The 16,486-nt window shown below is 32.7% G+C and overlaps 1 protein-coding gene across 7 annotated transcripts in view; it reads left to right on the plus strand.

The window, feature by feature from the left end:
* The window catches only part of LOC128996278 (multiple PDZ domain protein-like), a 318,908-nt gene that overhangs the window by 4,309 nt on the left and 298,113 nt on the right, over nucleotides 1-16,486 (plus strand). For all 7 annotated transcript variants that reach the window (XM_054421490.1, XM_054421489.1, XM_054421486.1 and 4 more), the window contains exons 5-7: nucleotides 915-1,076; nucleotides 1,698-1,934; nucleotides 11,668-11,904. In XM_054421490.1, the coding sequence (XP_054277465.1) occupies nucleotides 915-1,076; nucleotides 1,698-1,934; nucleotides 11,668-11,904 (636 nt within the window). The remainder of the gene's footprint in view (nucleotides 1-914; nucleotides 1,077-1,697; nucleotides 1,935-11,667; nucleotides 11,905-16,486) is intronic.

Below are 16,486 nucleotides of genomic sequence, written 5' to 3' on the forward strand. Positions count from 1 at the left end.
AAGAATAACATGGGAATTTTAAATTTACAATTTTTTTAATTTTCTCCGTTCGTTACTAATAATCGAACAAAAATACTTTTATATACTAAATTATTTGTTTTTTTAAGCTCTATAAAAAGATCTAAAGAGAAATCGGGAAATTTTGTGTTTTGAGGGTCAAAAGTGAGAAAACCCAATTTTTACCCCATAAAACCCCCCATAAAGCCCCGTTCCCATGGTCCGATCGTGCTGGTTCGCGAACTCATTCAAGTTTATCCCGCTTTACACCTTTAAACCAAATTTCATCAAAATCGGACAAAAATTACTCAAGTTATCGCGTTCACGGACGTATATATATATATGAAAGCAGTGGATGTAAACTAGGAAATAGAAATTTTAAGGTAGAAAAAATAGGAAAATGGTTAAAATAAGATACCTCACATGTTTGGGTTGACTTCTCTGTAGATGGCCATCTTGCTGCTGATTTTTCCTTCACTACTTCTTCTTCTTGTAGTAGGGATAGGCGGGAAATTTAAATGTATGGAACCTGAATGAGGGTGGTTATGGTTGGTGATGTTGCAACAGGAATGAAAAAGGATAAATTAAAATGTCTCTGGGATTTCAGAAATTAAATTAAATTAAGTCTGGCTCTAACAATATAAGTCTATATATATATATATATATATATATATATATATATATATATATATATATATATATATATATATACATATATAAAAATTTGAACGAATGGTGTTTTTGGCCTCTGGGGACATCAAAATGAAAAAGTAAATCGGTCCCTGGTCTAGGTCTTACCGTGCCACCTACGGTAATAGCTACTTCCCTATAGGGAAATTCGCTAAAATCAAACCTAAGATATTCCTTTTACCATTCAAGTTACGGTTTTGTCAGGCCTCAAGCTGTGTGTTTGATAGGTCAATGGACACCGTCTGCTGGGGATGAACCACATCGAGGTTGTTTCCATCTTGAAGGATCTCCCGGTGAATGTGAGGATGGTCTGTGCTCGAAGGTCTCCGGACTCTACACCTTACCGCCTCATTGATACGTCCCAAGACAAGGCTGCCTTTGCTGCTAGGGTGAGTAAAAAGGAACAACGATTATTTAATCCATCACATTTTGCAGAAAAGCCTTATGACCCATTAGAAATATAGATTTCAGCTATCTCAATTGAAAATTTGACAAAGAAAAGCTGTTTTTTTCCTATTCCAGACACTTTTCTTTATACAAATCTGTCTACTGGCAATGTATTTTAATATGTAAGAATCCTCCCCAAAGAATTCTTATCTGAGAATATGTTGCATACTTAACAGGAGTGTCAATTTTCCCCCATATCTTTTTTGCCATGATGGCGAGACCAATTGTTGTGTATGAGTGGGATTGAATATATTAGTAAATGAATTAAAGAACACAACACTGGTGTCAGATTTTAACTAGCTCGCTTAGCTTAACGGAGAACTGAATTCACAGTCATCACTCACAGATACATAATAAATTACACAACACGACACTGATATTAAGGACTTATCAGTCTTTTGTGGTAGTTTGACATATTTCCAATATACCATTGACCTTTCGGTCCCACTAGCTTTGAATTATCGAGAGTCAACTATACGAACACGGCATATTGAATATCTCTTGTGAAAACTCTCCACTCATCAAAGTGTGTGAAAACTTGTCAACTCATCGCATGTTTGCAGAGTCTTCTCGGTGGTAGTTTGCAGAACCTAATCCCTGCTATGGAGAGGCTCGTCAAAGCCAAATCGGACGGCTCATTGGCGTCCACCACCACAGCCACCACTGAGCCCAGTCTTAGCAAGCTCAAGAGCCGTTCGCTGGAGCCTCTCACAGGCCTCGCTATGTGGAGCAGCGAGCCGCACATCATCGAGCTGGTCAAGGGAGAGCGCGGTCTGGGCTTCTCTATACTCGATTACCAGGTATGTCGGTGCACCTACCACTTCTACATCTAACTGGTGCTGGTGGTGGATATATTGTTGTGTTGAATCTTGACTTTGGATAGAACTAGACATTCCATTGCACGCTGTTAATCCATCAATGTCAAGAAGTTATTTTTTAACCCATACTCATTATTTGTTAAACTCCACAGCTAGTGTCATCAAATGGAGTGACTATAAGCTTAAAGCCCTAGTAATGAATTATATTATTAAATTATTACTGAACTCTCTGTCACATCGACAATCTCTTTGTAAAAACACCAAGGGTTAAAAAGAACTTCAGATTAGCACAGTCTGTGAGTGGTTCATCATTGAACTATGTCCTTTTTTTATGAAGAGGCTCTATCTAGTCTTTATAGATGGGATGTCTATTTCAGTATCTAAAAGTCAATAGTACTTTATCCATTTATTTACTTGAGTAGACAACTCATTGAAAAGGGAATTGGAAATATAATATCTATCCAGGTTGTCTTTGTGCATTGAAAAGTCACTAATCAGAAAACAATTGCCTATTCAGGCAGACTGTATCACCGATTTTTTTAGACCCTCTGATATACAGTACAGTAGAGCCTCGATTATGCACCCCGCATGAATGAAGGGGAGGGAGACCAGGGATAACTGAAAACCACAGTTAATTTGACACGCCATAAACATGTATAACAAACCCATAAAAACACCTTATACTACACAGGGTGTCCCGGAGCCCTCTACCTATATTTTAGAGCATTGTTCCTGGGTAAGAAACATATATAAATATTAAATATAATATTTAAATTGTCAGGAAGTCCTTAGTCACTCACACTCAGATTTTTTAGTTTATGTAACATAATTTTAAGAGGCATCTATTGACCAAGTTCGATCCGCCCGGGTTAATCGAGGTTCTACTGTAGTTTCATAGATCCCATCTGTCAATTTGCTGTTTTTAAAAGATCCATGAGGTGGGCTGTCTACTCAATCATATTGTCAATAAATAATCCTTTTGACAACTATGTTTATACTTTTTTAATAGAAAATAACCACCTTTTTTACTATGATATTGATTTATATACTCATGTATATATTTATGTTTATAACAATTATTACCGCTGCAGTATTGATTTTTTTCAATGAACCTACATTCAACTATCAGTATTAGTAGTTAAATAGGCAATTTTTAAGAATATTTGCATGTTTTATTATGGCCCTAATTTTATTATTGGATTGAATTTAAAAGTTATAGATGAGAGTGTTATATACTTTGCTGTGATATTTATTTATTTTTTTTTTTTCGGCACCCAAGTATGAATGGTTACATTTATCGCATAACTGACCTCGTGCTTTTTTATGTAAAAAAAACTTGTGTCCTAGGTTTTTAAATAAATGTTAAAACAACCAATTGTATATTTCAAGTTTTACCTCTTGATTCTTAAAAATATTAATTATTTTTATGTAATATTATGATTATATTAATAAAAACAAATAGTTTTTTTTTCAGTAACAAATGACAATTCCCTTACAAACCACATCGATCTATTGTATAATAATACAAGCAGAAATAGTAATTAGGAAATAATTGTTATGAATGTAAATTTTGTTTGATTAGAGTTAGTAAAATAAATCAAAAGTTTGTGGGCCTACTTAATAATAGTTAATAGTTTATTTATAAATTTTGGTACACATTTATAATGGCTTTTTTTATGCGGTTATATGTTTGAACTAGTAAATTTGTATGAAAATGTATTACTGCCATAGCCACGTATACGAGCATAGCTTTGATAAAGTTTTATATAATCTTAAAGATAACTTGGTTAAAACACAAGATTTAGCTTTTTTATAATAACATTTAATTCAAATAGTTGTTGAAAACCAAAAACAATGTAAATGTATTACGTTTTAGATTTCCAAAAATAAAAACATAACTTGAATGACTTTAGAAAATAACACTAACTTACACTTTCTAAAAAACATATTAATTTTTGGTAAACTAATCTATAAAAAACAAAAACAAATTAAACTGTTATCATTTTTATTTTCTAGTTAATTGTTGTTTTGAGTTATTTTTTAACACATTCGATGCGGCGGGTCCACCGGTGGACCCCGCGCGTCTCAGCTGAGGAGCGGGGGGTCCACCGGTGGGGGAGCGCGCATTGCATTGTTTGCCGGATCAGTGTGGTTCAGCCATTGTCGGGGGAACGTTGTAATCTTTACCAGCCTGTAGCTTATAATGCGAGCTTTATTCTGGTGTAGGTTGGTACAAAGATTTCCCGTAAAATCCCGTCTGGCAATGCTTTTGTCCCGTTTTCGGGGATTTTCTCAGTTCGAGCCGTATTACAAAGACTCTGGTTATTGATCCAGGCAGTGCTGCTACCTTTGGGTGTTTCAGTGAACTACGTCCACTTTCGGAGTAACGCAGAACAATCACCACTGCTCTTTTGTGATTCGTCTTACTGAGATATTTCAATACCAATAGCGATCGCTGATTCAGTTAGCGCGTCGGGGCTCCGCCCGGGCCTCGCCGCCATTGGCGAGCGCCTGTTTAAAGGTTTTCAGCAGCGAATGTGTTAAAGATGTCAAATTGATCTTTTATCTTGATGGTAGGCCTCCGTAGGCTGTGGAGGCCATCTTGATCTTTGGTAGATGACGTGTCGTTGGATTGCTGAAGATAGTGGCCAACATTTAGGATATATTCCATCCATCTCAGGGTGCAAACTAAAATTTAACTGAAGTTCGAATTAGTTTGCCTCTTAAAACACTATCTTCACCAATGCAAAGTGTGTTCACCTCCCGAGACCAAGATTCATCTGAATCTCTTGAATTTTATTTCTGAGTGTTGATTCTGTCAAGTGTTGTTAGATACTAGAAATCTTGTTGTTGATCTTTTACTGTTGGTGGAGTAAGCTGTTGAAACTTCTCTGAATGTAACCATAGCTCGTAATACTTAATATAGTATAAAATGTAAAATTCTGGATTGAACTACGCTTTCTTTTAACTATTAGGCTAAGCATAAAAAAAAATCATTCTTATGTAAGATTTTAACTCCGAATGCAATTTTTATTTTGTTAATTTTTTGTACCTCTTCTACATGTTTGTCTATTCCATGAATGGACCGATGTTTATGATTTTGGAAGGCTACAGTGCTTTTGCGTTGCAATTACAATTTAATATTTCGTAGCAAGCTTTTGGGAAAACGTTACATAAAAAACATTGGATTATGTTAAGAATTTGTTACTTAATTATTGTGAATATTGTATTATTAAATATTTTAAATTGAATTTAGATAAAAAAGAATCCTAGTTATTTCCAGTATTTTGATATCTGCCATATCATCTAGTCTTAAGTGTTGAACTGTGCTTGTTAAACTTTGAATGTTAATGCACCAAGTACTTCAAAAATCTAGTTTTTAAACTTTGACAACTTTTTGAAACCTTGTAAATTAAATTATTAATCCCTTGTTGGAGTTGAGCAGAAATACTGACTGAGCGATATCTGTAGCCAAACAACTCAAACATGATTATTCTGTAAACAGAGTAGTAAGTCTTTTAGCCCCATAAAGTGATAATATTAGAGAATGTGAGACACAGAACAAAACCTTTCCTTAACACTATGATGGTGATGAATATAACAACAGCTGAAAATTGTCCCTGACATGTTGCATTGCCTGAGAAACAAGCTTTGAACCACCCCGCCAATATTGCCATTGCAACAGAATGTTAGGTGTGATCAGTGTCTAGGAGGTTTTTAGGCATTAGTTTTCTAACCAGAAGACAGCAACAATACTGTCTACGTCAGGTCTGGTGTCGCAGAGCACAAGTCTTGTTTAATGGCAATGACAAATTAAACAAGTGACAATGAGTAGAATATTTAATATCTTTAACTGTACATGGGTGACATCACATAGTTTTCACTTTTTTTCGGTTTGAAATTTTTTTTATCTCACACCTCCCCCGCAAAACTCCTATTAATCATTTGAAACCCGAGTCACATAGCACGGAGCCTGACTCCTCCAGTCACCGATTGCTTGGTGGATTCCCAGAGAGAGTGTAGCTCTGTGTGTCACCAATGGTGCTGTTGTTTTTGTTTGCTATATTTTTATAAATACGTAAGAGTACGTAATAAAGTAAGAGTTTTCAATGATTTTATGTACAGTTTTATTGATTTTACATGTTATAAATACATTTTTGTATTAATGTAAAACAAAAAAAAAACATTTGTCTAATGTTTCAACACCCTGAAAAAAAGCTCTGTGTCACTGAACGTGTTTTAAAATCAAAGACACTAATGAAGGGTTAATATAAAATTCATTTAGATTTAGAATAAAATAAAATACTAAAAAAGAGCGTTGAATTTGTTAATTAGTGTTATATGGTATTAAAGATTTACATGTCAATAAAATACAAGAATGAAACTAGATTTTTGGAGAACTTGGGCAAGTCTTTCTAACTTGTTGTGTTTCTTCTCTATGTACGTGGAGCATTTCACTTTACTCTTGTACCTTAAGCGAAATAAAAGCAATTTATTGAACTTGGTTGTATAAATGAGTTAAAAACCTAAAACTATATGTGAAAAAAGCAAGAGAGAAATACTATGTACTGCAGTAATTAAGTAATATGGCGACAGTGAGTAGATTTTAAATTGTGGTTTATAAACTTAAATTGAAAATTTAACTTTAATTAACTGAAACAAAATACTATGTAATTAAAAACTATTATGTTATCGTTATCACATAATATAGGCTATTAAGTCTTAACAAAAACTGATATAACATTTTTAAAAACCCCTAAAAATGGCCAACATAAAAAATAGACTACTTACATGAAAACTATGAATGGAAAATTGAACCAATAAAAGAGACCTTAAGGGTCAAAACCATAGATAAAACATAAAACAAAGCAAAAAAACTAGTAGATTTCTCATCCTTATGGAACAGATGAAGCCAATTTTATTGTTAGTTCTGTTTTTTGCACTGTAGAGTTCGTGTTTTGTTTACAATTTGTTTCTTGTTATTTCAGTCATTTAAAACCTTCCAAATACAACCTATATCTGGTCTCCTAGTTATATAACCAAGCAGTAAGCACAAATCATAAAAATAACCCTAAAATAAAAGAAACAAAGTTTAGTCTATACTAGCTATCAGTGTCGACGCACATGAACTAGACACGAAAAACCAGCTTCAAAATCTACAGTCGGATGAGGAGTTTACTTGAGTTGGTTTGTCTATGTCAAAACAAAATAAAATGAAGAAAGAAAATCAGCAGACTAAAAGCTAGAGCTAAAAACTGCTGGATAAATAAATAAACAAGAAGCTACAAAAATGGACCATCTTACTCAGCCTGTTCCACTTTGGGAGCTTCATGTCAGCTATGAATAGTATCCGTGTGAATATCATTTAGATATAAATCCACCAACTTTCTAAAATACTGTTTATGTATTTTACCAAAATATAAGCCTAACATTTTATTTCTGTCTTCAAAACATTTATATTTATTCACCTGAAAATCAAATTAGAGAAAATATTCCTGCCTTAGCAAACCTGCAGACAAGCAAATTTCAATTTGCCTTATTGGATTGTCACAAAAACATTTCCTTAAATACAAAATTTTTTCTACTTAATTAATATAATAAGGTTTCATGAGGTCTTGGGGTTTCTGTTATAGGAAAGATAGTAATAATGTGTTTTTCAGTGAAATAAATTTGCCAAATTTGATCAAAACTACAACAGTTGGATTATTCTCCTTAAGAATAATGTAGGAATATTAATTTAAAGTTTTGGTAATTTTTTTTGTAACCACTAAGTGTACAACACCTCAATAATATCATATTATACTAAATCATTTGTTTTTAAGATCCTCAAAACTATTTAAGAATAAATCGCAAAAGTTTATGTTTTGAGGGTCAAAAGTGGGAATAACCAATATTTTTAGAGTCTGGGTCTTAACATGAAGACCTAAGGTAAAAGCTTATTCCCTTTATGGGAAATTGGCTAAACACAAACTAGCCTACAGGAGATCCAAATAATTGAAAGCCATACCTAAGATTTAGATCAAAATGTAGTGATAATTAAAATTAATTTTAAAAGTTAATATGAGTTTGATGATTTGATCGTAAACTCAGTATTACAAATTTGTCCACATTTTAAAAGCAAGAGATCAATTTTACAGAGTTTTCCCAAACAAAAGATTCTTGTGCAGTGAAAAACCTACGGGTATTCACTGATGTACTCTTCCTGAAAGGATCTCAAAGTCTGATTCCATCAAATGATCAAAGGTAAATTGACTACAGTAAAATTGCGTGTTGAATGTAAAGTCGATTGGCTTATCGTAATTGGCATGGTATCGTATTATTGCTATTGTAATAGTATTGAACTCTTGCTTATAAGATGGGAGCGCATGCTAGGTGAACGCATGCGTTTGAACGTTTTGAAGCTTACAACTTATTGTTAGGTGGCCGATGTTTTTTATAAGAGCAGTTTAAGTGTGTTAAGATGTGTAAATGTTTGTTTAAGTAGAAAAGTTAATGAGGTCAATTGTATTTTGTAATTTTCAGTTTTTAGATTCATACATTTTGTTTGTTAGATAGAAATGTACGTTGAAAAATACAGCTGTAAAGAAACGTGATGTGATGTATTATTTAGCTAATTACAGACTGGAATGTTTGTGTTTGTGTAAGGTTTTTCATGAAATTTTGGAATTAATTTAGAAATGTCTCGGTTTATGTTTATAAATTGTACTGTTGGTTTGTAGTTAAAAGCATCAACGATTATTGTGAAAAATGTTTTTTTTTATCAAATAAATAGTTGGCATTGTTACAAATTAATACTGACATGTAGACTAAATTATATGACATAATTATTTCATCTTCATTTGTTTCATAGTTCATACAAAGTTTTAAATTGTTTCTTGGGACTGTTTTTTTAGATCTTTTACTACTAAAGGAAACTTTCTTTAACAATTTTTTACTTAACGTTTCAATTTTCAAACAAATGAATAAAAAAAGTAACAATCTCCAAAATGGAACCTTGGGTACATCCATTACATATTTTTGTTCAAAGTCCTATGATATTTTCATTGGATTTGACTTTGATAGCTAAGAGAAATGTGTTTGATTTTTTATCTTCTTCTTAACTATGACCGTTTGCTATGATCATTAACAATGCTGCTGTTGCATGATTTTTTATCTGTGAAATTATAGTCATATTGTATTATTTTTATGATCTCTGTGGCAACATTCTAATGCTACTGAAAGTCTTTTGTGTCTTGTATTTTGAAAGTTTAGCTTTGAAAGGTCTTATTTTTTAGTTTTAGTGGTAGGGTGTTACCTTTCACTTTTTTTGTTACACTAAAAATTTTGATCTCAAAACTTTAAATTATTCTTGATTGTCTTGTAACTTGTTTATGGTGTGTTATTTGGTATCCATATATAAATCACAAAGTACCCATGTACTTTTTAGACAACTAAAAGTCACACTCCCATAAACAATATACTTAAAATGTTCGTCATGACGAGAAACCTTGCACAAAACTATCCATTATTTTATTTAATAAATTGGACCCTTTACGGTCGTAATTCCTTTCTAAAGGGAACTTTCCATAATATACCTAATGTTAAAAATCCCTCAGCTGTACTTATTTGTTTGTTATTCTTTCAATGTATTACCTCATTAAAATCAAGTGTGATTATTTGTTTGTATTACTGTATTCTGTTTTGTTTATTTCAGCTTAATTTAACCAATCAATAGTTTTATTAATACTTATGAAGTCAAACGGGGTGAAGCACATGGGTAACAGCTAGGTTTTATCAAAAGCAATTTCCTATACTTCTGCATCGGAAAAAATGCCAAATCAGTGCCTTAAAAACCTATAAATGGAAAAAAAACACAATACTTACCTCCCTCGCTGTAACAATACAGAGATATCTATATTTATAAAAGAGGAAGTTTGTATATATATATATATATATATATATATATATATATATACAGGGTGTTTTTAAAAGAATGCCGGGATTTTAAGTAATGATTGATTGAGTACTATTCAAGGTAACTAAATATTTTATACGTCAAATTGAAGTTAAAACAACTAAGTTTTGTTTCCCGTGTAGCAAGGGAGGAAATTTTGACCTTGGCATGAGCAAAACAGGTGCGCGGTGGTAGGCCGCTATTGTGACTCATACGCCTGACGCCAGTCGCCAGTATGACGTTTACGGCGCAACAGAAGGCACAGATTGTAATCTGTGGTTCGCAGAGTTTATATCAATTACTAAATTAAAATAAATTTAAATCTACTTGATGATAAAGAAACTTGAAGCTGGTTTAATGAGTTTTGTAGCACCGTAGTGTTTTGAAAAGATATTCACCTGGCCAGCTAAAAACAAGCAATGCCATAGTCGAAGAAATCCGACAATTCTGCATCAGAAACCCAAAAAAATCGATTGCCTGACGAAGTCTTCAGTTGAACAAAGCTAAATTGGTCACTTTATGATGTTTTCTGTAAAAGATAGAGTCTTTGTGCCTAAAAGGATTCGTTTAAGAGATCAGATAAACCTGCCGATCACCCTAATCGTACAGACTTTGCCAGTTTTACGCTCATATAAGGTTGATGAAAATCTGAATTTTATTAAATCATTCCAAATTGTATCAAAGAATGAGGAAAAAACTTCGTTCTTTTTCCTTCAATTTGACGTTTAAATCATTTAATTATCTTGAATAGTCCCCGAGCAACGACCGTTTAAAATTCCGGCATTCTTTTAAAAACACCCTGTATTTCAACGTTATGAACTCTGAAACCGCTCGACAGATTGTAATGAAACTTTCAGGCATTATTAAGCATTATTCAAGGGTGGTTTGTGTGAAGTTTGGTGCAGATCTGTCAAAAGGGCTCTGCCCAGTGGCTCTGGAGTTTCCCATGTTAACCTTATGAGTACTCATATTTAAATGGAATTAAAGAATCTTAACAGCTGTGTAGGCCTAAACCAAACAATTTGATTCTGTGATGATCAATAGCATCAAAAGGTTACAAAATGTATCAACAGGGTGCAGCACTATTAATTGTCTAAATTTATGACAACAGTTGCTAATTTCAACCAACCAGCTGTGATACAAAATTAACCGTCAAAGTAGGATTTTTTACAGTTATGTTTATGTTTTTAATTTAATAAATAATTTTTGATAGTCTGTGAATAAGCAGTTTTATTTTTTAAGTGTGTAAATCATTAACTTCATTAACATCATCGACTTTCTTTTTTCAAAAATGTTTATAAAAATCTATTGAATTTGTATGGTTTATTTCCCAAAAAATAATGTATGGGAAATAAAAGTAACTAGTTAATATTTTAAGTTAATACTTTTAGTGGATTACTAAAAGTTTATCTACATACAGCAGATCTATGGAATAATAATATTCTCTTAAGCGTTCTCTTCCCGTTGCGAAGCATGGGTATGGTGGCTAGTAAATTATAATACACAATGTGCAGTTGAGCAATCTTTAGCTGGTCTTTTATTAACAGAATTATGTATTATACTTCTTGTGATTTTTCTTTGAATTTCAGTATAATTAGCTATGTTTTGTTTGCTGGTTATTACAAATTACAATAATTAGTGATGTTTAGATCTGTAATCAATATCCACACACCATTAAAAATATATATTACCCTGTATAATCTATATTCTGAATAAAACTATAATGATCTTTGCTACAGCCTTACTTTGTTGTATCAAATTCAGCAAACTTTTCTTTCACAGGACCCAATGAACCCGAGCGAGACGGTGATCGTAATACGATCTCTGGTGCCGGGCGGTGTGGCGCAAATGGACGGCCGACTAATCCCCGGTGATCGTCTGTTGTCCGTCAACGACGTGTCGCTCGACCACGCCTCACTAGACCAGGCCGTGCAGGCTTTGAAGGGTGCTGCGAAGGGAGCGGTGAGGATCGGAGTTGCCAAACCGCTGCCAATACCCGACTCTGTCAGCCATAGTCAGGTGAGTAATGAGGAGAGTACAACACAACATCAGGGCGAGTATTACAACGATGTACTGGAGGGTGGGGCGAACATACTCAAGTCTGAGAGCTTCTAAACTGGGCGATTAAAGGCGGTGGGGAGGGGTAGTTTTGGTGGAGGAGAAAAAAAAACATTTATAATCAAATTCAAGAAGATTTATTTCACAATTGTAAATCAGTTGCAACTGGCAACAAAACTTAAACTGAACTTTAAACTTAAACTTCACCCAAAATACAAGTCCATGAATTAAAACAATATTGTGACAGATGACAGATATTTTTCTATACATACTCTACACACTCTTGTAGAGTATGTATGGAAAAATATCTGTCTCAGTAATGCTATTTAAGAGGATAGGAATTTTTATATTTTATTTATTTTAATTTTGTGTGTTTTCTACGTGACAATGACATTTTTTACGTAATGAAAGGAAACGGTACAAACCCTGGTCTTGTTACTATCTGACTCATCCACCATTACAAAACCCTCTCTAATCCGCTGATGGTAAAGGGAATGCAATAATTTATTTAAGGTTTTCAAAGGGTGTTTTTACCAAAGCATTTCCTTAACCACTTGTGTTTTGTGTAATACCAAAATTCACAATTTTATCACAGCTGTTATTTTATCACTATAGTCACAGCTTAAGCGGCAATTGTATTTTCTATCTGATGTTAGTTTGTCACAATAAAAAAGTCAAAATAAACATATTAAAGCTCAAGTAGGATGTAAAAAACAAAAGGAACATAAACTTGACCGCTTGTTACGTTTGTTGTTTTGTGACACTAGTATTAGATTCATATTTTGTTAACATGCTCAAAATTAGAAAAGTCATTTGCTGTTGTGCATAGATTAGCAAACACTCAATAGCATCTGTTTGGGTAATGGGGAATAAATTTTTATCTTAAAAAAATGAAGCTGCATTGTAATCTAATATTTTAATTTGAGATTTGAAAAAAAGTATGTCCATAAAGATTTATCTTTTAACATGGAAAAATTGTAATTTGATTTGTTTACTTTTATTCTTATGTAAGTAAGTACCTATTTTATTTGATCATAATGAACTTATATTTGCCTTTATATTTGCTATGTTCGCCTCGCTTACCTGAATTTTATAATTTTCAGTGTAAAATGTATCAACCGTGTTCTTAAAATATTTCTCCTTACCTATGTATTTTCAGTTATCTCCATTTACAATGGTATTATTATGTCATTAGGATTAGTTTACTGTAATATTCAAATTAAATTTACATAAAAAACTATTAATTACTTTTTACCTCTTTTAAAACTGTTATAAATTTCTACTGTTTGATGCTTTAAAAAAAAGAAACATAAGTTTTTCCATACTATCTATAAGTTAAACTTTGTAAAAAACTATTTTCACTATCTAACTTTTTGACCACATTTACTGAAATACTGATTTCAAGAAAATTTTGATTGACAATCACTTTTTTAAGGAGCCACCTGCAGACAGCAATATTTTTTTAAAAGCAGGTGAAACTATTTTAATATGATTGAAAATTATTTTCAACTTGAATCAATAGCTTTACTTTGATACTGTAGCTATTGGTATATTGATAACTTATATTGATACAGGATCCTCTACTTCAGAATTTGCATACTGTGTGCTCTACAATAATTTAATTGAAATATTTTATCAGACGTCTTCCAAGCTACAAGTTAACTTATCATCACATTTTTAAAACAAATTGAGGTTCTTAACCTCAGTAATTTTTTTTTTACTTTTTACTTTTTTTTGCACAGTGCTATTTACTTTCCCACCCAATAGTATTATTTATTGAACTTGTTTTGCCAGGGTATTAACAGATATTTATTTTAATATGATGTCCGTATTAGTCATCGTAAGTTATTGTATTATAATTTTATTGTTCCTGATACTATGTATTCTAGATGTGTTGTTGTGATTGTAACCATCCTGATGCAATGTATAATTTTTAATATCAGAATTTGAACCACTGATCTTATAGGAAAGTTTTATAATTTTTTGTCTTAGACAAACTACATGCAATTGTTTTTTTTTCTTTTTCTGTTAAAATAACTTTGGTTTTACATTGCCGTTCAAATGTTGCGGAAGAAATTGATAATAATTTTCAAAATCTTTCCCTTTTTCTTCAAATTCATAATTAGTTGGAAAAAAGTTGTAATAACAAATTGGGCTACAAGAATTAACAACGAAATATCAAATTTTATCCAAGTTTAGCATAAATACCTAGCATGCTAAAGTGTTTCCTTGTGCTATTAATTTTCAGTGTTTCAGAGTATTGTATGTTAAATGTGGCACTATTAACAACATTTCACACTTTTATCTCTTTTTTTTTATTTAATTTTATTGAGAGTTAGATATAGTTTAATCCAACTGTTTCCCCACAGAGTATTGTAAGTTTATACTTATTTCCAACTAGTTTGTTTGAAAAATAAAAAAAAAAGTTCCGTCGTATTCTTTTAATATTTTAAATTTACAAAAGTCCTATTTTGCAAGTATATTTTACAAGTAATTTAACATCCCTCCGCTCAGTATTATTTTGGATAGTAGAGTGTTCACTGAATGTTTACAATGATATCTCACAGTGTTGGTTTTTTAGCACTCACTAGTTGTCTACTATTTATGTGAAATTCGTTGGATCCGATAGACAAGAATTTAATATTGTTCAATGAATGTGGTTCCGGGATTTATATGTTTGATCAAAGTTAACAAATAAATATTTTTCATCACATTAATAAATAAAATCATGTATTCTAGATATCCGAAACATTGGAATACTGGAAGTCAAGTATTAATGATTATTTATGTTTACCTTCTGGCGTTCCTATTGCGTGAATTGTTATGAGGAAGCCATATAGTGGATGCCTGAAGATGTCACTGTGTTGACAAAGCATGTCAAAAATTTGCTGCAAATAAAACGCCAGAAGGTAAACATTAATATTCATCCAAAGCCTTGCATTTATTTAAAAAAGCATTTATTTTCTACTTTTCCTTAAGCTATGTATTATTGCATTCCGAGTTATTCTTTGCTTGAATTCATTGTTACCCTTTATAAGGTATAGGTTTATTTAGGTTTCTTTAATCTTAGCCAAAGCTTTTAGTACCATGACACATATTATAAGTTTATCTAGTGTAATTTTACATGTATTATCAATGTTGTTATTTAAATTACGTTATTTATTGTTATTGACGGTGAGTTCAACTGAGCTTCCAATATGATTACGTCTGTTTGTGAATTTGCTCTGGGTACTTTCTTCATTCTTTCACCTCGTCATTTTCTGTTAACCGGTTTTGCATTTCAACGAAGCACTACGGAGCCAATATATGTAAGTTGCTCGTTATCATACTTCTGATCTCTATTTCTCTTTCCATTTTTATAATTTTTTTTCAATTCTTTTTCATAAAAAATTCTGTCAGAAGACGGGCTGAAAGGACGGGAGGTACCTAGACAAATCGGAGTTGAGTCAAACCGAGCTTGTGTTAGCGTAGTCGGTTACCAGGAGAAGGTGGTTGTGGCACTCAATGTAATTTCGGGAAATATATTATTCTCTTGCATATTACCTTGTGGTCTTTGATTCCCCTCGGATCTGTCTAAGTCCCATCCTCCCCTCCCTTGATGCCGAAAGCAGCTTCAAGTCAACATTTTGACAGAATTTTTTACTATCTTTTCAACACTTTTTAAGTTTGACCTTTAGAACATTTCTCTTTACTTGAGTCGGTAATGGAGTGCATGAGACATGATATAATTTCAAAGTGTGATAATATATGTGATTTCTTCCATATTTGCCAAGAAAAAAAATTTGCTAAAAATTATGGTTTTGGAACATAATGTAAGAGAGTGATAAATATTGATAGCTTAGAAACAAAAAAAAGACGGTTGTGATTATTATAAATGACAAACTTTTTGAGCTTAAAGTGCAACACAGGGTGGCCACAGATAAAAAATTTTGGGTAAAACCGAGAACTATGTGTAAATTTATTTTACCAGGGAAACTAGGAGCTATGCGGGAATTTTAAAAGTCCGTCAGGATAAATTTGTTTTAGTCTGCCGTCACAGGAAAATTATGAATGTCTTCCCTGGTTACAACAAAATGACGAATTCGTAAACATCTTCCTGCGGTAACAGTAAAATTGATAACATTTCCCGCGTTCACGGGGATATCACAAAAATCATCTGCTGTCACGACAAAATCTTAAAACGCATCTTCCACGGTCACAGGGAAATCATTATCATCTTTTGGGTTCACAGCAAAATCATGAACTTTGTCTGCGGTCTTGGTGAAATCATGAATGTCTTCACACGGTCCTGGCAAAACTATCAACATTACCCGCAATTGCTGCAAAATCATCAGTTTTTGGTCATGTATCTTCGTAAAGGTTTTCCATGATCGCAGTAATATGTGCTTGGATCAACTTGACCCAAGCTTGGTTCGACAATCATTATGGGCTTGTACCGATCTCTTGAGCCAACTGTTGGCTCGATTTGACCCGAAAATATTGGGAACCTGCAGACTCCTAGTAAAAGGTACAAGAGGCCAGAAATCTTAACAGGGAAAACCAA

The sequence above is a fragment of the Macrosteles quadrilineatus genome, unplaced genomic scaffold (assembly GCF_028750875.1).
Source record: "Macrosteles quadrilineatus isolate MER2022 unplaced genomic scaffold, UCM_ALF_1.0 Scaffold_6__1_contigs__length_79288215, whole genome shotgun sequence".
Taxonomy (NCBI): domain Eukaryota; kingdom Metazoa; phylum Arthropoda; class Insecta; order Hemiptera; family Cicadellidae; genus Macrosteles; species Macrosteles quadrilineatus.